Source organism: Passer montanus, unplaced genomic scaffold (assembly GCF_014805655.1).
Source record: "Passer montanus isolate IOZ18808 unplaced genomic scaffold, ASM1480565v1 scaffold182, whole genome shotgun sequence".
Classification (NCBI taxonomy): Eukaryota; Metazoa; Chordata; class Aves; order Passeriformes; family Passeridae; genus Passer; species Passer montanus.
Window position 1 is genome coordinate 32,237 of NW_024365604.1, and position 25,429 is coordinate 57,665.

A 25,429-nucleotide genomic window follows, 5' to 3' on the forward strand; every position below is an offset into this window, starting at 1 on the left:
ACTTGCTATGCTACTGTTACTAAGAATAAAAGAACAGTAATGAAGAGTCACATTGAGCACTGAAGACTGACTTAATTAAACAAATAGCTAAAAATTTCAGTATTGATAATATATCACATTATAAAAAGGTTTGTAAATCTTCTAGATCTCCTTTCCCTGAGCTAGCTATTGACTGTTTCCAGACATAAAGATGGAACAAGTATTCTCCCAGCAAAAATAATAATCTAAAATAATGGTTTTCATGGGTTCCTTTGCTATTTTTCCCATAAAAATTCAGTATCAGTATATTATTTGAAACAAAGAATCTCATTAATATTTTTTTCAGTATAAAAGCATTTAATCTAACTACTACTTCTTTCCCTTGCACAAAACTAGCAAATAAGTTCCCTTACTACTTCTAAGCACTGTCTATGGCAGAAGTATATAGAAAATGGTCAAATGAGACAAAGATTGACATATTTTAGAGAGGGGGTTAGAAAAAGACCTCAGTGTATGAGAAGCATTCATAATTTATGTGATTACTAGTATCATAGGCGCTAATATCCATGGCACCTCAAATTAATGCTGCAGTGCCTGTTCTTCCCAAGATATCAGACCAGACCATAGACAAAACCTCTGCACAGCTATTTCAACAAGGTGGCTACTGTAAACTTAGTATTAAGCATCAATCATATTATTTAGGAAATTTCTAAACTTACAGAAGCACCAACTTACACAAATACTATGCACAAGCATAATACTAAAAGACAAATATACCTATAAAATAGTCCTGGTAAAAATACAGGTGTTCCCACACATGAACTTTCAGAGTGATAACAAGAAGATTTTCAACTGAAAAATGCACTGCAACGCTATCACTAAAAAGAACTCTGGGACAAAAGGGAAAAATCAGATAATGTGTGAAATATCATGTAGTATTTGAGCACACATAAAACAACTGAGATACTGAGAACACACAGACCAAAATGTCTCAGTGATTGAAAACCTGCTTCTTCCACAAACACCTGTAGCATGTATTAGTTACAGTAGGATAAGTTAAGAAAAAAATGTGGAGAAAAAACTGTTAATGGCTGGAGTTGTATGCCTTGACAAAAAATGAAGAATGGAGTAGGTGCTCCTATACCACACTTTCAGCAAACTGGGTGATCATCCCTGGTTTTGCTGTGGCAGCTCTATGTCGCAAACATCCATAACATCATAGTCTTTTAGAAATCAAGAGCTTAACAAAGAAAATAATGCAATCAAAATTATAAAAAATATGTTCAAATGCGAAGTCAGTTCAGAGATTCAGTTCAACTTGCTTTTTCATCAGTAAGTATACAGATCATGTATATGAATACAAAGGTCCAGCCACAATATTCATAGACCATATTTCAAGTTAATTTAACATAAAAGCCATTAAAATTTCCTTGAGTAAAATGGTTATAATTTCCATTTTATCTGACATTGAGAGCCAAAAGAATACTTTACCTGCAGTAGAATAATGCAAGAAATGGCCATGAATTTGTACACTTTGTAATCCTCTACCAATTGGTGGACTTGAGGATTACAAGTTGAAATAAGTACTTTAAAACACTATAAAGCCATGGGAAAGAAGTGATTTTTACCAATGCTTTGTTTAATTAATATCTTCGCTTTATAGAGCTAAGTAGACAAAAAACAAAAATCAGATTGTTGCTGGCAGATATATTAAACCTTTCTGAAACATAAGACATTACAATACATTAGTGTCAATAACATACACTCCTTCCTGAGTAGCCTGCAAAGTTTCGTATCCAGATTCATATCCAAATTCTTGTAAGAATCAAAACAGTAGTCTTGAGTTCAGTGGTTCATGCAATTTTTAGGAAATAATTGGACATGAAAGAAAAATTAAAGGCTCGAGCAAGCAGGAGAGAAAAAATGAGTGCAAGACTGAAGAGAACCTCACAGCTGGACTGCACTCAATCTACATGCAAGAAGCACACTACCCTAATACTTGCGTGCATATAGCACATCTTCTCACCCGGTTCTCCAAATAAAGGTGTGCAGCAGTGCTGTGGTAACTTTCACACATGCCCAAAAAAGAGAAATTTACAAAAAAACCCATGCACCAACTTCCTATTTCCCCCAACAAATGCAATTATTAGTAAAGTGTATGGATTCTCACATGTTCTGCATACTTTGGCTACTGAAAAAAACCAAACTTTCTTCAAATTAACCACAGGAATAGTAATAGTGAATCCCCTAACATACCCACTTCATCTCAGTTCTTATCCATGGTACGACAGAGGATGTTTCATGAGAACTGCAAGGTTAGAGGCTCAGGTACAGCACTACAGATTCTATTCACATATAACAATCATGAGGGGTTTTTAGTGTGTGCCATGTAAAATATTGACTTGACACACCCTTTCACAACACAAGTTCACAAAAATACTATATTTATGACTTCAGTATGAAGATGGATTTTGTAACGTCACCTGCTAAAAAACTTCATTAATCCCTGTTGCCCAGATTAGAACTTATATTGGTAATCAACAAATTCTTTCTTCCCAGCATCTCCCTGAACAGCAGTGACTGAAATCCAAGTTATCAACTGACAGAGCACAGTGGAATGTCAGAAAAAGTCTAAATGGCATTTTAGAAGGAGCTGCAAAACACATTATTTATATCTTTATTGTGTGTACTGCTGCAAAATTACACATGGATTAGATTTGCTGTTCTTCCCAGTATTATTCCTTTGACAAGAAAATAAAGCACTGAATTTCTATCACTGAAAGTTTTTTACATATATAACAAAATGTATTAAAAAACCCCCACAAAAACTACAGCAGTGAAATATTTTAAATTATATTTTACTGCATGAAAACTAAGAAATGGAACTTAGCAGTATCCTGAATACCCGTGCTTAGACTTTTTATGTGAAAATACCATCACACATTGCTATCTATGAAGAGTATATTCTGTAGGGCTGTAGGAGTGTGCCTCCTAATGACAAGAGTGGCAAAACTAGCCTCTGTCCCACAAAAAAGGAAAGAAGCCCAGAAGTTTCTCTGAATGATTAGGTGAAAAGCCACCTCATAGGACCTCAGAGACTTTACCAAAAACTGGAGGTCATCTAATTGGATAGAAGCCAAAAAGTCCTGCCTGGCCCATCAGGTAGAAAAGAAGTGAACAAAAGAACTAAACTGCTTTTGGGAAGTGTTTATACCAGGGGCAGACCTCTCTACCTGGCTTGAGTTTTTCTGTTTGTTATTTTGCCTTTTATTAAACCTTTTTTGTTTCTAACACTGCAGCAGAAGCCATCCTGCTTATTATATGCCCCCAAAAGGTAATAGCTAAGCTATCCTTGGGTGTGTTAAGTTCTCTTTGAGGGTTTATAAGACCTGGCCCGAGAAAAAGAAACCTAACATAGGGCAATTATGAAAACCCACATAATTGTTACAATTCTGACAAAGAAAATTTAACAAAAAAATTGCGACATTATCAGGACAGAAAGGATTAAAAAAATGATTACCCTTGCAATAAATTCAGAAAAATTTACAATTTTCATTGTTTTGGATAAACACTTTGGGGCTGATAGAATGGAATATAGAAAGCAGCAGTAGTTTGAACTTTCCAAAATGAAGAACAGCTAAAAAGCCAGTCATTTAGATTAAGACTCTTCTGAACCTTTTCTTAAAAAGTTAAGAAGTTCTTAAAACTTCTTAAAAAACAGTCAATGGGGGAAAAAAAAAAAAGCATAGTGTTCCTGAGTTACCAGCCTTAATAAATTAAAGGCTCTGTATTATCTAGACTAGGAGCAAGTGACTTAAAAATAATAGTATCCTTTTTTCTCAGGACAGTTATAAGAAGATTCAAGGAAAATTCAGACTAACCCTATCTGCTCTACATTTGAATGCTTATAGGACATGTATTTACCCAAGCAGCCTCTTTTAGAAGCCATGATCATTTGTATATAGGTGTAGAGAAGTCACTTTCTACTGGTATTTCTTGAGCATTCTAGATTCTGTCCTTAAATACCCTCCTAAATCACCTACTTAAGGACTAACTTCTTAAAAAAAAAAACAAAACAAAACAAAAAACCCCCCAAAAAAAAAAAAAAAAAAAAACCAAACCAAAACAAAACCACAACACCAAAAAAAAAACAAAAAAAAAAACAACCCCAAACAAACAAACAAACAAACAAACCCCTTAAATGTAGCTACATGAGTCAAGCCTTCTCCAAGGCTCTCCTGAGGTGGTGACTACTCACATCTGGCTGACTGCAACAATTCCACCAGAGCTTCCCTTTTCTTAGACACTCAAATCCCTGAGCAAGAACATTGGAAGATGATATCTTTTCTCTGCTTTAATTTAATGTTTCAACGTAGTATGACAAGTTTAAGGAAGAAACAGAAGACAAAAATAGAGCTGCCACATTTGAGTTCTGGAAAGGGTCTAATGAGCTAGTCATGGTGTATTCAGATGTTACATTTAGAGGAAGACTCATGCTTTAAAATATGCCTGTTAAATTGGCAACTTTGCTTTCAAAGCCAGATCTGCTAGCTCCAAGGATTTAGCTCCACTTGGCATGACGGCCATGGTTCAAACAAGGTGAACTAAAAAAAATGTGAAGATAAAAGCTGATATGAATTACAAAAAACAAGTTCCAGGATATAGGTAAATTAGTATTCTAAATACCTTTATTCTGACACATGTGTGATGCTTTTTTCCTAGTGCCTGAAGGAACAACACACATTAATGAAGCTACTACTCATTTCTTATTATTAATTTAAATTACTCTACTGAAATAAGATACCACACCTCCACAGTACGATGAGGTGTGTCCTTTTCTCCTGCCAGATCATATCTGCTGTCTTCTGCTCATAACACATACGACGCTTGCTTCTGCATATCACAGAAATAGTCACATATTGCCTACAAAAATCAATATGCTAGGGAGAAAGTCAAATCAGATTATCCTCACCTACATACAGGGCAAACCAAGACATCTGTTAAAGGATGTACTCTTTCCTCTCAAAAGGAAAAAAAAAAAAAAAGGGACTACAAGCCTTTTCATGTCAACTTCACTAACCACATGGATGGTAAAGTTAAAAAAATAAAAGTCAAAGAATGCCGGAAAAATAGAGCTGAATTTGCCCAGCAAAATTTTATCACCAGTGATGGCAAAAACATCCATTTGGTTCCTAAATGGTGGCAGAGTCACCAGGAAAAACTCCAGTGGGAAAAGAAGAGTTGTAACATATTAACTAAACACTTCCATCCAAAGAAAGAAGCAACTAATATCTTCTCATGGCTGTTCTTTGTCAGAACAGCCCTATCCTACTGAAAAAGCTTCATTCAACAGGCCTCTTCTCCATATTGTCCAACTGAAATGAAAGGGACTTTTCTAGAAGTGGGGTCACCACAAGAAAAAAAACACAATATATTTACTAGGGCTTGTTTGACTGGTTGGTTTTAACCAAATTACTCTAAAAATGAACTTGGTCTCTGCTTTTGCATAGGTCTCATCACAAATGTCAAGTAAAATTATTTTGAAAAATAAAAAAAATAACTACTTACTCTGATTTTTGATATTGTTCAAATTCTGAACCCAAAGCTGAACTATTTGGTACATATTGGCTTCCAGAAGAAATTCCAAGTTATTACTCGGCAATGTTATTTTACACTTGCCCAAAATACAGCCACCTTTCTCAGAAACTCCTACCTAACCACTGCATTACAAAATATACCACTTAATTATAGGAAGTTAATCTGCTCTATAGGATGCAACAGTTAACTCAGACCTGGCTTGGTAATTTCAGCATGAGAAAGTGCAGAAATATGGGAACAAGATGTACTTATTAATCTAATCAGATATTTTGGAATATCTGGGTATAGATCAAAATGCAGCACACTGAAGCTCGGCACTAGAAGAGAGTAGCAGGGGCACACAGATCAATAGTTCCTAATGGGGTATAAAAGCATGAGAGGTAAGAAGGCATATGGGAATCAGAAAATAGTTCATAGTCATTACAGTTTGGGATTTTTTTAAAAACAGAGTGTCCTTGCTTCCCATTTTAATTAGATGGACTACATTTTCTACTGCCAAAATAGGCATGACTTCACTAAACTTATGAACCTTCTGCGTGTTTGTCCATTATTATTAACTCTTTCATTACCCTTATAGGATCTTGAGTTAATCAATACTGCAAATATTGTTGCATATCTGTTGTGTCCTCTTCATTGTCACAGATCTTCACTGTCAGTTTGTTCAGCAGAAAAAAAAAATTCATTCAGAAAAAATTCTGAATCTTTTCAAAGCAGCAAAAAGTTTTAATATTTAAATTAATGGTATTTCTGGTGTTAACTCTAACCTAAGAACTGCTCCTCTAAGAAAGAACTCTCAGAGACAAAATTTTCCTTCAGATTTCACCCTCTTCCCCTCTCCCCACTGCCCACCCCCCTCCCCATAAAATACAATCAAAATCAAGGGAATATATTTAACCAGAACAGTATGACACACTTGTCACAGCACACAGGCGTAATGCACTTAGTATCAGAAGATTCTACAAAACTGTCCTCCTCCAGCCTATACATTTGGATACATTCAGAAACTACTTTCAAGAATACCATCAGGCGGCACATAAGTGAGGACATTTTAGAGATATCACATAAAAGTAAAAGTATTAACAGAGTATCATGGTACATTTTAATATCAGAATCCTAACAAAAATACAGGTAAGGGCTTATGAAGCTCTCCAGAACTTCATAATTACACCATATGATCACATATCAAATGATATGCAACTGCAATTTTTCTAAATAGAAGATGATGAATGTAGAAAACTAACTCTGATGAATTATTATTTTTTTTCTCTAACTTCAGCTACAAACAAATTCCTTGCTATTTAAACAGATGCTATATAACTATACATGCATAGAGACTTGAATAAATAAGTATCTTATAGTTTAAAATATAATATGTAAATTCTAAAACATCTTAACTTTCATTTGTAAATTTAAAAAAAATTTAAAAATCACTGCATTGAAACTCCCTACAGGCAGGAGGCCCAAGCATGTTATTCTCAAAACGTTAGAGATTATTAATCAGAATATTGTCAGACTCACTAGTTGTTATACAGATCACTTTAATCTCTCATATACCATATGAGAGATGTTTCATGGAATCACAGAATGGTTTAGGTCGAAAGGGGGCCTTAAAGATTACCTAGTTCTATATCCCCCACCATGGTCAGGGAGACCTTTCACTAGCCAAGGTTGCTCAGAGCCCCATACAACCTGTCCCATAACACTTCCAGGGATGGGACATGCACAGCTTCTCCAGGCAACCTGTTCCATTTCCTCACCATCTTCACAGAACACCCACATCTCTCTCCAGTCTAAACAACTGATTAGCAACAGAAACTTCTTACTGACCCTATTAAACTCCACCATGTCTTTAGAATATTATTTTAACTCTGTGTAGCTGAGTTAGTTAAAACCTCTATCAGATATCATCATCTAGTTTCATGGCTAGTTAAAATGTGTGGAAGAGCATGGGGATGACTGCAAAGAAATTCAGCACATGATTTAAAATAAAGTATGTACCTTGCCTTCTCTATGAAAATTTTAATCTAGAAAATCTAGCATCTAATTTTTTCTGTAGTCCTGTGTCGTGGGGTGATGTTATTGTATCCCCTATCACCTGCCTTGTGTCCAAAAATGGGTCCTATAGCTTTAAGCTAAAACCAGAGAGAAAGAAAGAGGAAAGAAAAGCAATAACATAGTTTTGCTACCTGTGTTTAAAAACACTGAGATAAGACTCTTGGTTTCTCCCCAACTCGTGGCTTTTTCTCTCTAAAGAAAAACAGACAGATTAATTTCTTTCCTTTTAAGCTAGCTTTTCAAGTGTTAATTGAAGGAGTAGTTTTTCCTGGACCTGTACCTTTGTCTTCTAGAACTATGCAACTTTTCTCCAATAGGAAACATCAAAACATTGTCCAGGGGTTCCCTCAACAATGCACTGCAGCACAGAGGCCAGCTCCAGACTTCGAAAAAGACTGAACCTACAGAAAAAATTCTGTATCTTTTCAAAGCAGCAAAAAGTTTTATTATTTAACATTATTCATTCTTTTCATACCTGTAAACAACTTGCTTGTTAAATAAACAATTTTTTCACTTTCTCCGAGAAAAATCCTTTAAAACCTGTAAGAACCCATATAAAAAAAGTTGCTAAAACCTACTCTTCATTAAAGGATACACCCTTTCAGAACATTTCTTCCTAAATTTGTCCAAAGCCAAGACATCCTGTTAAACAAATCACATTTAATCTCAGATAGCATATGCTACACACAGTTTAAAACTGTGGTAATTACTTTTAAATTTCTTCTGCAGTAAGAATGCTAATTTCAATAACTTCAATAGTAAGGAAAAGGAAAGAGAAGTGTGCCATTGCTTCAGGTGCAACTCGTTAAAATAACTTTCAAATTAACTACAAAACTCATGTATATTCTTCTTATATTTATGTACTGTGAAACTGTTATTTTTCTTTTCACTTTCCTTTTACTATTTATTGTCCCCATCATTCTTTAAGATGAAAAAAAAGCAAATAACTCACAATGACTATTATTTCTATATTGCTTTCTGTCACAACCCTCCTGTTTTCTGCCCTTTCACTCTTCTCCAACCAAATAAATTGAAACTTCTGCTTCAAAAGCAGAAGTACTCATCTCTTTCTCAGCATTTTCCACATAATGTCAAGATGTCAAATGAGCTTTGACATGATACATGAAATCCAAAGGCCTACTATTGTGTGTGTTTGAAGAATTAATAAAAAGTAAAACATATAATTTTCCCCCTAACTGCAAGAATAGATTCTTAAACCAACATGAAGGAATATATTAGGGTGACTTCCAACTACCTCAGTAGAATCCTGGTTTAACATCAATATACCACACTGAAATTTTACTATATGTTACACAAAGGTAATGTAGTAAGTTACAAAAGACCACTTGTGCTGACCAAAAGCTAAAAAATAATATTCTTAAAAGAGAAACCATTTTGCATTTCCTCTACCAACACCTCTATAAGAATAATTTTGTCTGGAATAAGCATAGCAAAAAGCAAAATTAAGTCATGCAAACCACTCTCCCTTGTTTTATTTTCACAATAATCTTCTTATCAATAACATAGGCATGAATTTAAATTGGGGGAATCACATGTTGGTAGATACTGTTTCAGATTAATTTCTGTAATATAATGCCTGTAATATGTACCTCAGATTAAAACATTTCTCCCAGCTTTTCTGCAAGAAACATAGTAGCCTACATCTTCAACAGCAGTTAAAAACTTACCTTATTACAAAGTCATGGCTGTCAATCTCTTTTCCACAACCACTCTTCAGCAGGACGCCAGAATTCCCAACAACTGCACAAGTTTTAAATCGGCGATTTTTCATTGGGGACACTTCAGGAAGAAGGCTGTGCAAATCCTGAGAAATGTTTAGAGTGCGACGTCTGTCCAGTACATAATGAATTACATCTCCAGGCTTGAAGCTGCTTTTGACCACTGAGACATCTCTTTCAGCATCCAAGAACTGAAGTATGTTCTTCCTGCATTGACAGAAAAATGCAAAGACGAAACCCAACACTCCCTGCTCAAATGGAGTTGAGTTTTATCTAGCAGCAATACAGACTGCACAAGCCACACAACATAAAGCAGAGGGCAGACAGCATCAGTCCTGCTAGGGTAATTTTCGATGCTCTAGGATGGAGTTAGGGCAAAGTTTTTAGGATGGAGTTAACAGTGTGGTTACAATGTAACAGAAAAATACTACAGAACTAAAGCTTCATGACTTCTACACACAAAGACAGAGAGACAAAGGAAAGACAACTGAAAATTTGAAGGCATATTGTGCTTGACTATCTTCACAAAATTTTGGAATTAAGACTTTTTAAAAAGAACTGTGGCAGTTTGTTTTCATAAAAACAAACTTAAATACATTAAACATTTGTGATCAGGAAATGTTATGTCTTGCAAATCAGCTTGGCTCAGGAATGACCATGTTTTCTTGTAGATTCTTATTTCACATAAGAGAAATATATACAGTTTAGCATAAACTTCCTCCTAATTAACCGAAGTTTAACTAAAGCTATCCTAGTTGATTGATATGAGAACACACCGAGTCTTTTGTACCAATTTGAACAAAATCAGCTTAAAACATAAGCTGCAAATTAAACTACTGAAGCTCAGGGTCCAGTCAAACTGTTAGCTGAACTCAATCTCTTACAAACTCATCAACACTTCGAAACATTGATCATCTTTTCAGCAAAAATTGTTTCAACCATTACACAGGTTAAGACACACATGACCAAATATGAGGGTTTAATAAACTACCATGTATCAAGTGAACTACAGCAGATGAAAAGTTGTATACTCACAGCCCCCAGCAAATAACTGACAAATAATTATGTCAGCTGAAAATGAAGTCATGGTATCTGCTTACGGGGACATCAGGATGCTCTCCCCAAGTGGAGGTAAAGCAGCTCAAACTTGCATCTATTTGCAAAAGTTATCAGTGCTGATGGAGAAGAGGGGTTCACCCTGCTTTTGGTGTTGAAGAATGCTGAAGAATGTTGAAGAATAAGACCAGCCTGACTCATCAATCCCAAAGTTAAACACTCTATTCTGTGAAGAACAGTCTTTCCCATCAGAAACTGATACTGGTGAGGATACAGCAGACAGAGCTCCTTATAATGGAACCAACAAGTGACAGTACTGATAATTTAAGTAAAGCTGCTGAGTTGATCTGATACATCTGACTGTCAATCACTTTATAGCACAAAAGTCGAGGCCTTCTTTTTAATGGCAGAGAATTCTGACACACTCCTTCTTCGATGGAGTGTGTGTGTAGCTTCCTTCCTTCCAGGTTACTCCTTAAGGCTGAGTAGAAGAGACTTGCCCATGGTCACTGGTATGGGTAAGTACTATCAATTTCTTCTCAATTATTTTGCTAGCTTTAATATTGTTTCTTCAATATGGCTTCAGTAAACAGTGCACTATACTGGAAGTTATAACGGTACCATGTATTAAATAAAAATGCTCTTTTAGTCTAATTGTTATCATTAATATCATCAATAAATAATTTACTTTAATAACTTAAGTATATTTGGTTTGCCATCCCTTGGCATCCCTTTTGTCCATCTTGTGGACAAAATTGCATAAAGATTCAATTGCATGTGCACAGTCCTTTAAACATAAACTGCTGACCAAGTCTGAGGTGAAGATTAGATCAAACCATACCTTGACTCCTCTCTGAAAAGGGGTTTAACATGCAAGGGGTTTAGAAAACAAGTTCTGTACCTTGTAACTCAGTGGGAGGGATTCTCTAATACACTCTGTCCAAAGCTTCCATCTGCCCACAACAGCTGGAGACCAGGGTCCAAAAATTGGCATATATTCAATACGTAGATTCAAAAGAGATACTTAATGACTGCAGCGCAACGACTAATGTATACAATGATTGACACCTAAACTGGCAGTGTAGAGCAGTTTTCAGTACACCCTTGACACAAAAAGCTGAAAAAATCCCTAGGCCAGAGATGAAGGAGCCACTGATGGCTCAGGATTGCAAGTGAGCTGTCTTAGGTTGCAAATGCAAAATAGGGCCGGAGATGTGTTTTCTATTGCCATCTGTTAAAACCAGGTGGGAGTTTTCTTTATCTCTTCCACAACCAGTTCTCCCTCTGGGGAGATATCTTCTGTTAATGGACCATTGAGTCTCACAACATGACTGATAAAATTACATCAACCCATTGTGAGATGCTCCACCCAGGGGGAGGAGCCAAGCATTCCTCCCTGGATGTAATCTAAAATTTAGAACACTACAGGCAGCCTTTTCCCACCAGAATCCCAGAAAATAAGCCTCTTCCCTCTAGATTCTCAGAAAAAGACCAGGCCCATCTGCAACACCACTGCACCCTCAGAGAAAACCTACACCCTTTCTACAGAGTCATTGTTTCAACAGAAATACATCTGCCACTCCAGGAGGACTGCAGCCACCACCATTTAATCAGACTGCTACCAATAGGGTGTCAGGTTGTATTTTGACTCTGTCACTGATGTTTTATATTACTGAATTTTTATTTTTGCTAATAAAAAACCTGTTATTCCTACACCCATATCTTTACCAAAGAACCCCATCATTTCAAAATTGTAATAATTCAGAGGGAGAGGGTTTACTTTTTCCATTTCAAGAGAAGCTCCTGCCTTCCTGTCGTGGATTGTGAGTAAAGCTTTACAAGCTTGTGTCCATCTGTGAAGCAGGTATGTTTGTGAAGAAAGATCACATCTGAACCAAGTACAACACTCTTATGGAACAAACAGGGAATGCTGAGCTGGGGCAGGGTGTTTAGTACATAATAAATCTACTAGCAACTTTTGCCTCTGCAAGTCTACCAAGAAAAGAAGAAAAACAATAACTTAATAATTTTCACTGTTGTCAGTAGGTAAAGTGGAATTTAACACAAAATTGATATTTTGTTGACTAAAAGAATGGTTTTTACATATTAAGCTTTTACATATTAAGAAGAACTTCCATAGAGCACAACCATACAGGAAAACAAAACTAGAAATGTTATTCTAGCAGTTGCAACACTTAGTCACAGCCATAAAGGTGAAACAATACCCCACAAATTAAAAGGGATGGACTATAGAAACACCCATGCTCACTAGTCAGCTCTTGTGTTGCTGCCTCAAGAAAGAAGAGTATGTCTGAATCTTGCAACCAACAACACTAAACACTCACCATGGAACAGATCTTAAAAGTCATAGGCAAAATGAAACATAATAAAAATTGTTTTAAAGTAATTCCTCTCATTTCATAAACTTGGCCAAAAAAAAAAAAAAAGGAAAAAGGAAAGAATATCTGGAATGTGTTGAGCTATCTGTTACAGCTGTCACATACGAAGCAAGCAACCTCAGAGCAAAGGCAACTTATGCTGAGGCATATGAGAGACTCAGAATAATAAAGCAGGACAGACAATCTTAAAATCCTTATTTTACCCTTTGGTAAGGCCAGGCAAAATATTTCTACAAAAGGAAGATGAAGACTTAAATTTAGCCTTTAAACTGAATGGACTTTAAATCTCCTTGGGTTTGATAGCTCAACTTCATGGGCAACTCTGCAAGTTGATCTGATAGATTAACTGATACAAAACAAAAGAGAACAAGAAAGAAAGAATCACCCAATCTAGAAGCATTAAAATTTACTGCAATTATTCATCACATAGGGCTGTAAAGGATAAAATCAATCCATCAAAAGCTACTAACATCATCAGCCAAGCTACGAGGAAACTCATTTCACATGAACTTTGACTTGAGAAGGGATGACCACTGATGAGTCTCAAAACCTAAAAAAATTATGTGCACTGCACAGAAACTAGATTTACAACTACAAAAAGTCACATGATCACAGACCGTCCCTGTTATCCAAAAAAAACTGGCCTAAAACTGTCCATGTTAGCAAAAGAGTAGCAACATTTGTGCATGAACACAGTATCTTCTGTATTATTTTTAAAAGTAAGAGGAAGGCAGTGAAATTATGTGAATAGTGTCAAAAAAGTTTAAAAGCACATCGGCTTTCATTATTCATTTGGTTGCTTACATTCAAAATTCATTTATCTATATGCTTATAGAAGCCCTCCAGAAAATTTCATGTGGGCCTGAATTAGAATCAGATAACCAACTCCTCACTTAACACAGCTGAAATTTCCAAAATGTCTATGAAATTTATTTTTCAGTAAAATGCTGAGATGGTCAGAAGTCTATCATCTTAGTATCTTCACATATTTAAAAATGTTTTCTTATCTGAAGCTGTCATTAGCGTATTTAGTTAAATGTGCACACAGGTATTGCAGTATGGAGTGGAATCCTTATATAAGAGATATGCAATAATGTTAACATTACAATATTTTTTATTGATTCATCTGACTGCATCCAGGTATATTCTAATACTGAAAGTAATACGATAAATAATGCAGAGTCTATGCTACTGTTTTAAGTTCCTCTGTGCTACTGACTCACTGACACTACGGTGATAACAGTACTTCTGATAATTCACATAAGTGATAAGGATAAAGAAAATACTGAGGAACAAATACATACATGAGTGTCTTAGTCAATCTTGAGGCCGATTAGTAATAACAACTTGTTTAAACCTCTGTTCTGTCCCACAAAGAGTACGAAAAATAGCACAACAAGGTTATTCTGATTAAACAGACATGACAAAATAATGACAAGTAAATGTTAATCCACTTCAAGCTGCATATTAAATTCAAAAGTAAGCTAAACTGCAAGGGAAAAAAGAGCACTATTTTTAGCAAACCTTGAAGAAACAGCATTCTGCAGCCTTAAGCTAAACTGTGTAAACAAACAGTTTCATTTGAGGTGGTTCTCAAGTTTTTTTACAACAAAAAAAACTGTGGGGGTGTGACCTGAGCTGTTTTGTGGGCAGGTGAGACTGACGTGACTCACCCTTAATTGTAACCAAGCAGCTTGGAACATGTCTGCATGACTCAAAAAGCCACAGTGTCATAATCTGTGACTGACTATGGTTTTTCTTTGATAAGCAGAAACAGATCTCCATAATATTTAAGTACCAACTGAAACTCTGGGCTGTCTGATGAGTTCATGCAACAGTAATACCTCTGAACAGCTTTCCAAATTAAGACTATGTACCGCTCTGGGGCACCATGGTGAGATTTTTCTCATGATGCATTTTTCTAGTTTTATTTTGTACTGTGGTCTTTGTACCACAAAACTATTATACAATCTCAAACTGTTCATGTGCCTCAGAAGTGTGTGAATGAATGAAATAGACCACTAGACGATTTGAATTTTAAGATTACAAAACCATGTATATTTTTAGACATTCTTAAGAAAACTGAAATATGACAGTGAGTGAATGCTTTTTCTGGGAAAAATCATTTTTCTAGAGGAAGGCAGTGCCACAAATCATTGCTGCTGGACTTGAGTAGACCCTCAGACGTAAGGAGAAGCCTCTGGAGTGCATCCTAAGTGCCCAAGAGGGTCCACCAGCAATGACATTATGGAACAGAGATGGACTTGACCCTCTCTGTGCCCACTGAAGATGTGCCTTTATCTACATGTCCCCCAGCCCATGTTTATCTAATACGCTCCTAATAATCCCATGTGGTGGGTACTTAACAACCTCCCCATGCATCTCAGTCAGTGCTTTTCTGGCCTTACTTATGGAAGCATAGTATTCCTCAGATCGTTTCCACAGCAGCTGAGGCTGCTCTTGCTCCTTATGCCTTGCTTAGGACTACACCTTATTCTTAGCAATATCCCTCATTTACCTGGGGATAAGAAACCACTTAACTTTTTTTTTTAAACTTTTATGCTGTAGATTTCTAGTCCCTCCCCTTGATCTCCTGCAAACACTCTCTGACAGGCCTTCATAAACAACTCAACTTTCCAACCCTATCAAGTCCTGACTCTGCTTTGCATTCTGCAGCTGGAAAGCAGAAGGTGGCTTTCCGCCTTTAGAATCACCAGGAATCACAGCCTACATAAAACATGATTTTTGCCAGCTAAATTAATTTTAATTAAAAACAACATGAAAGAACAAACTCTATGGTAACAGAAGGTCACAGCTTGCTCTTGTACATGACTAGAGTTCCACCTCCTGTTAGTTTCTTGAGGAGACAGTGGGGACCACAGCTATTTTCACCTGTGCTAGGTTTTACTTTAGTCTAAAAGGATGTTTCAAGAAAAGCTCTTCCAGGAAAGAAGCCTTCAGAAACAGGATAGTTTGTGTTGGAAGAGGACTTGAAAAATCATCTAGATCAACTAACTAATTTGCATTTGTTAAAAACATACCTAGCTGCAAATAACCCTGGAAGAGCTTCTAGGAATTCCAAGATGATGGAGGCCACACAAACAGAAATGCTGTAATACAAGAGTAGACATGGAAAAGGAAGAGGGATTTTAAACACACCATGACTCAACTACTGCTTATCACAGAAAGGTCATCCATATACAAGCTTTTGAAGAAGATAAGCAAGGTAGAGTAACACAGATTGGCAAGCAAAAATCTCCTGAGGTTTATTATGACGAATCCAGACCAGAGAACCCTGGACTCCATGTCTTTGACACAAAAAACAACCAGAAAGAAACACTGCAAAAGGCTTCAGAACATTGCTCCAAAAGCTTCAGAGCAATTATAGGGCTCCATTGCTGGTTCCATATTTACTGCTTAGTAATTGTAGTGCTCCTTTGCTGATTCTGTATTTACTACTTGCACTTTGGGGACTTGTCACAGCTGTTTCACACTAACTTGTAAGACAAAAATTGATAATAATCTGAACCTTTTGAAGGAGGAAGATGCTTTTTTTTTAAATGCTGCTGACATCTTACAAATCCTCACACTTTTCTGAGGAAATAGTCTCTATTACAATGCAGAGATAAATACATCCCCAATGTACTTATAAAAAATTAGCCTTCCTGCAATTAATAATCTTCTTCTGCTCCTTTCAGCATAAATTCCCAAATTTATTTAAAAGTAAGTAGAAAAAAGTCACAGACATCAAACTGTAGTTCATTTCACACAGGTCACAGATGTGCTGTTGTCAGCCCTGTGTGGAAGACTTTCCCAAACAGGTTAGTACCATCTCTGCCACATCCCTACTTTCTAAAACTATAGCTTTCATTACAAATGAAGTCTCCTTATTTCTATAAAGAAAACCTTCACATTGCCACAGAGAGTAGAAAGGACATAAGACATAAAACCTTAGCAGATGGTGGACTCCTCTTCATGACTGAAGTAACTCAGATAGAAAAGGGAGCTAGGAAAGCAGTCTTCTTCCCTTTGTCACAGGAATTATTAATTCTTCTTCAAAGAAGTTGCCAGCAACGAGAACGTAACATCAGTTGCAAAAATCAGTCTCCCACTAAACCAGTCATTGTAAAGGCAACACATTTCACACCATCCCAGGTAATTATTAATAACGAAACTTTTCATCTCAATCACAGAAAGTCTAGCTCTTTCTTCTTAAGCCTACTTAGTATCTCCAAAAGGCTCCTGCCTTCCCAAGAGGGCTGCTACACTCCACAGACTGCCTTGTCTGGCTGCAAAGTTCTAGAGCACCAGAAACCCACTGGAAGCTTTCCATCCTTCAATGGGGTCCTGATAAAGAAGATTTACCACTCATTGACTTTTATCTGAGCCTGGCTTTGCCAAGAATTCCTAAGGCCTTTGAGGCTGATAGACACATTGCTAACTTGAGCAAAAATAAAATGGTCAGAGATGATGCCCACAAAGTCAACAAAGCAATAGCAAAGTATAATATTCTAGATGCCAATTGAGATTTGACATATCACTGACCAACAGTCCTTGCACATAGCAAAAAAAGACTTTCTACATTTGAAAATTGCTAATGTGGGTGGCAAGCTGAAGTAAGATACAAAAACATCTGTCATTTATGGGTGACTGTAAGTTCTATGAAATATTTTTATGATGCCCTAATGACTTCACAAAATATTTCTCCACTACTTAGAAATGATAACATTTTTATATATTACTGAACAGGGATTAGCTTGTTTTTTGTTTCTCTCTTACTGTTACTTCCTATGGTCACACCACAAGACTACCAACCACTCTTCATGTTAACAGCTGCGATTATAGACAATGAATCATCTTCATAGTCTACACAGTGCATGTAACATATCATGGAGGGCTAAGCAGCTAGTTAAACCACAAGAATGCTGTACGACTTTGACAGACACTTTTAAGTTAGTCCTGATAGGTGTGTAAGTGTAAAACTACAGCTAAAATGCTTCTTACTGTTGTGACATGGAAGAACGTGTATAGCAAACCACCTGAAAAAGTGAGAGAATGTACATAATTTAGTCAACATCAGACTGAAAGACATAAGGAGTTGCATGTAGCTTCCTCAGTGAAAAGCCTCCCGGATATCCCTCCCTCACCACTGAGAACCATAACTGAATGTGCTATGCATGTCAGCAAAGATTTCTGGAAAGATTATGTCTGGCAGATAGCACTCCTTTTGTAGAGTTCATGTCAACTTTTTGCCCTAAGTCACATTAATCTAAAATAATTTTCTGGTTCACACCTACTCCTTGCCCCAGAGTTCATTGAGGTAGCCATTTCCTCCAAAAATACGACTGACTATGTGGACTTCCAAATAATCTCAGCTTTTTGCCCTCTATGGTACTGAAAATCTTACCATGGAAGTATTATGGTGGAACCTCTACTTCTAGTACTTAAGCCAGTGCACAAGACACACTGTTTTCTTCACTATACTAATGAGACAAAAAAGACCCCCTTCCCTGCACGATATTTAAAAAAAATCTCACATATAAAAGTGGTTCTTAGGTACACAATAGTGATATAATACATAAGAGAAATTTCCCTCTCTGGAAGCAATAAAGAAAAAAGTTATTTTGAATCTCATTAACCTAGTAGATTGAAATGATACACATGTATTAACAGGATGAAAAAATACTAAAGCATTCTCTTCTGGTTCACCTCTTTGTCTGAATAATATATTCTGCATTTGGAACAGGTGGAAAAATGTCAAAACACAAGCTTAATTTTCTCTCTCGATTTTAACCAAAAGGTTATTGTAATATTTTTTCTTGTTGTTTGGCTTGAGCAGCAAAGCATATTGGTTCTAAATGATACTCAAATTTTCAGTAAAATGACTGAAAATAATTGTCTCTACTTATAATCATGCAATCATTTCCAAATCAGCTTACTTCACAAGTAGGAAAAGTTGTTTTCTCCCAACTTTTGGACCCATAACTTATGATACATACCTTTCTGAGCTACCTTTATTTTCTGCATGCTTTAGAATTAAGGACATGAAATAGCAGTCATCAAAAAAATCCGTAAATTTCTCCTTCAGAGAAGCCATGCTTTTATACATGAAAACAATGCCTGATTAAGGGGTTTGTAAACTGTCCTTTAATTAAAAAAAAATTAAAAAAAAATTTAAAGTAGAAAGAGAAATCACATAGAAACCACATTTTAATTAGAACACATTACTATTCAAAATCTTAATATTCAGAAATCAGGTCTAATCTGCTATGTGATTGTTGTTAAAAATAGCTACTTTCCCTCATTTTTCATATAATGCGACACTCCTAGATCTCCACGCTGCCAATCTACACTCCATATGACTCTCTCATGGGCCATCTTCCTGATGAATATGGGGAAGATATGACACCACACACTCAGAGATATCTTGGTACTCTATGTGGCCCCAAGGTGCAGAGATCCACTGTAGAGCCACATCAGAACGATAACACAAGAGTTCAACTCTGCTACTGGGTTGCTCCCTCAGCATAAGCCTAAGGCTCTTTTTAGCCTGACATCAAGAAAGGAAACTGCTTAAGTCACAGCTATTGTCAGGGTCTGACCCTGTGATGTGGACCAGCCACAGTCTCAAGTGGTTTCACAACACTTGATGGCCCAGCTATTGACTCCTGCATCCCATCTGTTTGCCTAAGCTTCCTCTGTAGTCAAGGGAGGAAAACTGGTATGCTTAGGATACTTTCACCTGTTCTATATCAAACTTTTAGAATAAGAGAAAATCAGGTCCTAAAAGCAGTTTCTCACCACTGACTGTGGAAGAATTCTAGACAACCAGCTCAAATACAGACATGAATAATAGAGATTGATTGCACAGGTGTTACAGTCACAGCCAGATGAAAACATTTTATTAATTCTTATGAAGGATGACTTTACTTTGAAGCCCAATGTCATGCAGTTGCATTTAACACTGAAACCTAAATAGATGCAGTTTAAAAACATCCACCTGCAAATGTAAATCAAATTAGTGTTTTATAGACCAAAGGAATTATAAAGCAATATGAATGAAAATAATCATAGGCAAGGTGAAATTAATTGCTTTTTTATTTAAGAAACTCACCTTATTTCCATTACCAAAGAAGAATTGATTTTCCAACCTTCTGCAGCATGTTGGAAAATTGAGGAGCCACCCTTTCGAATTATCTTATTGGAGCTATTGATCATTGATCTACCCAAACTCAGTGTACCATCTCTGCAATGCAATATAGAAAACACACAATAACATCAAGGTTAACTCCAGTTAAGTCATTTATATCCCATGCACCAGCAATATATCCTTTTATTCACAACAAAAATAAGCAACTATCCCTTCACTTTCTAAAGAAAATAAACTATAACAGAAAAAATCTATGACACAGCTATCTGTAATAGCTGAATATGCCAATTAAGAGCTTAAATTTGTTTACATTAGTAATGGAATAGACATTACAAGAACTACAATAAACTCCAAATTGTGAATCTGGACAAAACTCCATTATGATTGTGAGGCAGATTCTGCACTTCTAGATTCCAAATTTCTAGTACTAAACTAAGAATCAAGCGTTACATTTCAAGCTTTTGCCCAGTTCATAATCTGCAATACTGGTTTAACAGATATCTTTGGCCTCCTGCTAAAGATTTTTAAGTATGGAATTCTGGAGCTTAATGGTATACAAAATACAAAATTTCACTAACACTTCATTAAACTTTTACATACACACATCAAAAACACTCCAATCATCCTGTCCATCCATCTTATGATTGTAACTTTTTGGCAAGGTAACATTAAAAAATAAATACAGTAAGCTTTGGATGATTACCACTGAACATCTGGTGAGCTAGCACAAGTTGCAGTGATATTAGCCAACAGGATAATATAAATGGGACAGAGAAGTCCAAACACTACAAGCATAATTTAAGGTGTTATGACTAAAACTCATTTTTATCTCCACATTTTTCCATTATCATCCATAGTCTTTTAGATGCCAGAGCAATGATCAGATCAGTTCAAACATGGCTGTTAATCACAAATATATCAAAGCTGTTGGATGTAAAAGTCCACCACAAAAAAAAGTCTTGTAACTCAGGTGTGCACAGCACAATAACATACAGAAATCTGTTTGTCTGTTAAATAAACATGCTCTGAAATATTGCCAATAACAATAACTTTACTTGGAAACAGAATATCTCACCACAGCCCTTCCATGAACAAAATGGTAAAGATATGAGATTGAAAGCTTTCCAGAATTGCTGACTTTTGTTTTTCTGTGGCTGTAAGCTTTGATAGCAATGGTATCAGTGCCCTTAGTAAGAAACACAGCAACATTACTTGCAATATTATTGTAAATAATATTATAAGTATTATTTACAAAAATACTTAGTAAATTTTACAACAGCCTAAACCCAAGCTAACCTGCAACAAGACATTAATTAAGCTAAATTAACGAAACTGGTAATATGTAGTAATTTCTAAAATGTGCTGTCATTGCAAAAGCCCCTATAACTAACAAACCATTACCACACTCTTCACCAAAACCATCCTGCATTACTTTCTCCCTCACCCTTACATGTCAACACCCTGCAGGCCAGACATCACACTGATGCAGAGGTAAGGCTGCCATCTACCAAAAACCTACAACTTTAGGTTCATGACCTGTACGCAAATTACCCAAACCCTGATAACTTGAAAGCATGGGAAGATGCTGCAGAAGTCCCAAAATCCATTAGCCAGAATCCAATAATACCTTTTGCTATATTAATTTTTTTTATTCTCTGAAACTTTTCCAAATTCATTGTAATAATATTAATTACATACATATTCCTGTAGGTATTTTCTACATGCATTGAGTGCATGCATCTAAAGGAAAATGACCAAATTACATCCAGGTAAAGCTCTCAGTCTAAGGATTGGAGATGCCTCTAGTTTATTCTAGATTAAATATTATTTAGTACACACTTGAACAGTGAAACAAGTGACAAAACTTAGTAACAAAATGCATTTCCAACACTTAAACCGTAGCACTTGAAATGTGGTTGATTTCCATAGTCACAATATACAACTGCAGTGAGTTACACAGATTGTACATCGAAAAAATGTTAAATTATGTTCTTATGAAACAAGGTCCTAGGCACTTTGTGTTCAAGTTATTACTATGAATACAAATGTGCTCATTTAGATGCTCCTCTCTCTTTTATTAGATTAATTTTCACTTAAAGCAATATTAAATAAACTAATACATAAAATCAAAACTTTCTCCAGGTAATTCTTCGTTGTGTAAATAAGTGAAAGAAATGCAGATTATTTTGTATCTTCTGGAATCATTGCAAATCCTTTCTGATGTAATTGAAAGAGCTGCCAAACTGTGGCAGCAACTTACAGCTGACAGTATTAATCACTTTGGATTACTTTGCCTTGGTGACCAATCAGACCTATATAACAAAACTCTCTTCTCATGAAGATAGTTCATTAAATAAAGTAACTGACTTGAAGTGTATTCCATATCAATAGAAGATGACACTGCCTAAGCAACACTACTCTGTCCATAGCATGCACGTTTCATTACTTGCTTAACCTTTAAAGGGATATTACTGTCTATTTGAATTAGGGTGCGCTTCACAGTAATTGTCCTATTCATTTCTCTATGAAAGCGCACAGTTGGTTTAGAGTTTCTCATGTTATTTGGAACTGTATATAGCCAGTCCATTTTGAACTGTCTGGTGCCGCTAATAACCATAAAATGGGCCACCTTGTACATTCATAACTTCTGAAAGTAAAACAACCCATGGAAAACTGACTTTGCTTGCCCATACGACCAGTCAAAAATAACCCAACGTCCCAAACCCCTAATTCAGGAGAAAAGTAAGTGTAACATCAATAGGGGCAGCAGTTATGAGCAATACATTTTTAGGCTACTTTTTCTACTACATACAGTAATGAATGGGATGACAGACTGTGAAGAGAAAAAATATTTCAACAATGGAAGTGAGTAGTACCATACAGTACAAGAAGTCTCCCTAATAAATAAATAGAGATATCACAAATGACTAGTCAGAAGTATATTGCAGCTGTATTTTAAAAAGTTTGTTAGGAACATACGTATTTATAACTAAACACACTTGTTTTCTTCCATTTAATATTAAAACAACAGTTCATTTTAGTAAGACTTTAAGTTGTGTCAAACAATGTGCAGTAAGCAGAAGGCAGTTTTTTCTTTGCAAACTTATATGCATTGATTTCTGAATAATTTCACCAGTTCCTTCTAGTCTGAGAGGAAGGAGGACATACTAAGAAACATGGATATCAATGACAATTTTACCTCACATGTTCATTTTCACGTCTGTTTTTACACAGCTGTAACTTCAAATTTTAAACTTCTGTACATCTCCTAAGAATACAGGTAGCTTTGTGGTAGAAACCGGATATACACCCAGGCTTAACAAGAGGAAGAGATACCAGCAAGTTGTGAAAATCTTGAAAAACAAAGGAAGCAAATATTGCACACAGGCGAGGACAGCCCCTGCCCTCAGCACATGCCAAGGCCACAGCTGCCCAGCCGTGCTCAGCTGCTTGTGTTCCCCTCCCTCACCAGACTGCCTGAGAAAGGGGGACGTGCTTCCTGTCTTTAACTCCGGAGGCCAAGTAGCCTGTAATTGCCTCAGCTTCCTCCAGGCCTGCCTGTATGGGTACTTACAATCCCCTCATGCCTCCTCCTTAAATTAAGGCAAGGGCTTACATAAGAGGACAAAAATCTGCTGTGAAAGAATTCTACCTACAGTCGACATGCACGAGTAAACAGAAAGTGTGAGTTCCTACTTAGCTTTTATCAATTACATTGAAAGACCAATAAATTTATGAATTGCTCCAGGGAAATCGAAATCTTATACATCTCCATGGAAAAACCAGCTTGGCTGAAAACCCAGCTAGCTGAAAACTTCAGAGAACAGCTGCAAGTTGGGAAAAAAATGAGGAATGCAGGCTTCACATAAAGAGAAAGCTGAGGTGCAAAGATAAAAATGGCAAGGAACACTCGGCCTTTCGTTTTGAGTCAAGCACAGGCAGCAAAGGGAGAGTATGTAACTGATGGTCTCAGCAAGGGGCCAGACTTTCCAGCGGGGGAAGCTCGAGAGCTAAGGGGGATGACACACACTTCCCTCAGAAAAAGAATCCTTAAGAAAAAGCCAAGTTAAGGAAAGCTTCCAGGCAAACATCAAAGACGGAAGTAGGCGTTCACCAGCATCCCAGCACGCTTGCCTGCGAAAGGCAAGGAACCGAGGCACAATGCGCTCCAGCAACCACAGTCCCGGCCTCTGGAGGCAACCGCGGACAGGTGAAACTTCCCAGGGGCTGAGAGGCAACTTCAGAAGCAGGGCAGCTCCCATCCTTTCCCGAGCACTCATACCCACCCTGCGGCCGTCTAGCCCTGGCAGCAAGCCCCGTTCGCCACTCGTCCCGCAGCGGCATCCGGGCCCACCGATAGCGTCCGCCAGCGAGAGTGCCGAGCTGCGCTTGCATCGCAGGCTGCGGGTCACAGCCCGAGTAGCGCCGGAGCACCTGACAACCCACAGGGCCAGCCGCCCCCTCGGACCGCCCTCCCATCGCGGCGCCCCGCAGTTACCCGGCGAGAGCTGCCTCCTGCCGCTCCTCCGTCCGTGTTACTTCCTTCGTCTTATAGAAGATGAGAAGAAGACTTATGGTGCACACAGTCCACCTCTTCCTGACGGAACGCATGTCTTCTGCGAAAAGCGGGCCGCCTCCCCCTTTTCCTTTGTTTATCAGGGGTGTGCTGGAACAGCTGCACACGCAGCACGAATTATTAAAAACACGGCGATGTATTTTTTTGGTTTTTTGTTTTTTTGTTTTTTTCCGAAATAATTACAGAAGATAAAATAAAACCAGGCAGGAACAGAGGCTGGAGGTTCTTTGGCGTTTACTTTGTCTCTCTTTCGCCCTCCCAGACAGCTGGGCTTGCAAGCGGTGACCCGCTCCCCTCGGCCCCGGAGAGGAGTCCGCGGCGTCGCTGAGCGTTAGGTGACCAGGGCCCAAACAGGGAGCGCTCCGCGGCTCTCCTCTGCGTCCAGATCCCTTGCGGAGCCGCTCAGCCAAAGGTACGGACCACTGCCGCCCTCGCCGGGGCGGAGATGGGGGCGGGCAAAGCGTGGCCAATGCGGGCAGAGCAGGTGGGGCCTTGGCGTGGGCGGGGGAGAGCGGAAGGACGCGGGCGGTGCTGGCGGGGCGAGAGGAGGGTGGGGGACCCTGCCGGGAGCTCTGCCGGGTTTGGGGCGTGGGGGGTGTGCACTCCTCGTCTGGGTCACGTCAGTTGTGCCCGTGTCGCCAGCTGGACGTCTGAAAGTGAGAGTGAAGGACTGCCAATGCTGTGCCGCAGAAAAGGAACACACTTCAGAGAAGGATGGGGAGTTCTGGTAATTTGTTTTTTTTGTTGTTTTTTTTTTTTTCCCTCTCGCTCCTGCTGTGGTTGATTGTGGCTTGAACAAGGCATTGGAGATTTTCCCCGGTCTTGGTGTCCCAAAGCCGCAGGAGAAGGTGGGAGTGTGGAAGGGAAGCGACGTGGC

General features: G+C 37.6%; 1 protein-coding gene across 1 annotated transcript in view; it reads right to left on the bottom strand.

Annotated features, from left to right (window-relative positions):
* ST8SIA4 (ST8 alpha-N-acetyl-neuraminide alpha-2,8-sialyltransferase 4) overlaps positions 1-24,964 on the bottom strand; it is a 45,616-nt gene extending 20,652 nt beyond the window's left edge. Inside the window, exons 1-3 of the mRNA XM_039705694.1 lie at positions 24,475-24,964; positions 19,941-20,072; positions 9,321-9,578 (exon numbers count right to left, since the gene is read on the bottom strand). Coding sequence (XP_039561628.1) covers positions 9,321-9,578; positions 19,941-20,072; positions 24,475-24,587 — 503 coding nt within the window. The 5' untranslated portion in view covers positions 24,588-24,964. The remainder of the gene's footprint in view (positions 1-9,320; positions 9,579-19,940; positions 20,073-24,474) is intronic.
* Between the last annotated feature and the right edge of the window lie 465 nt (positions 24,965-25,429).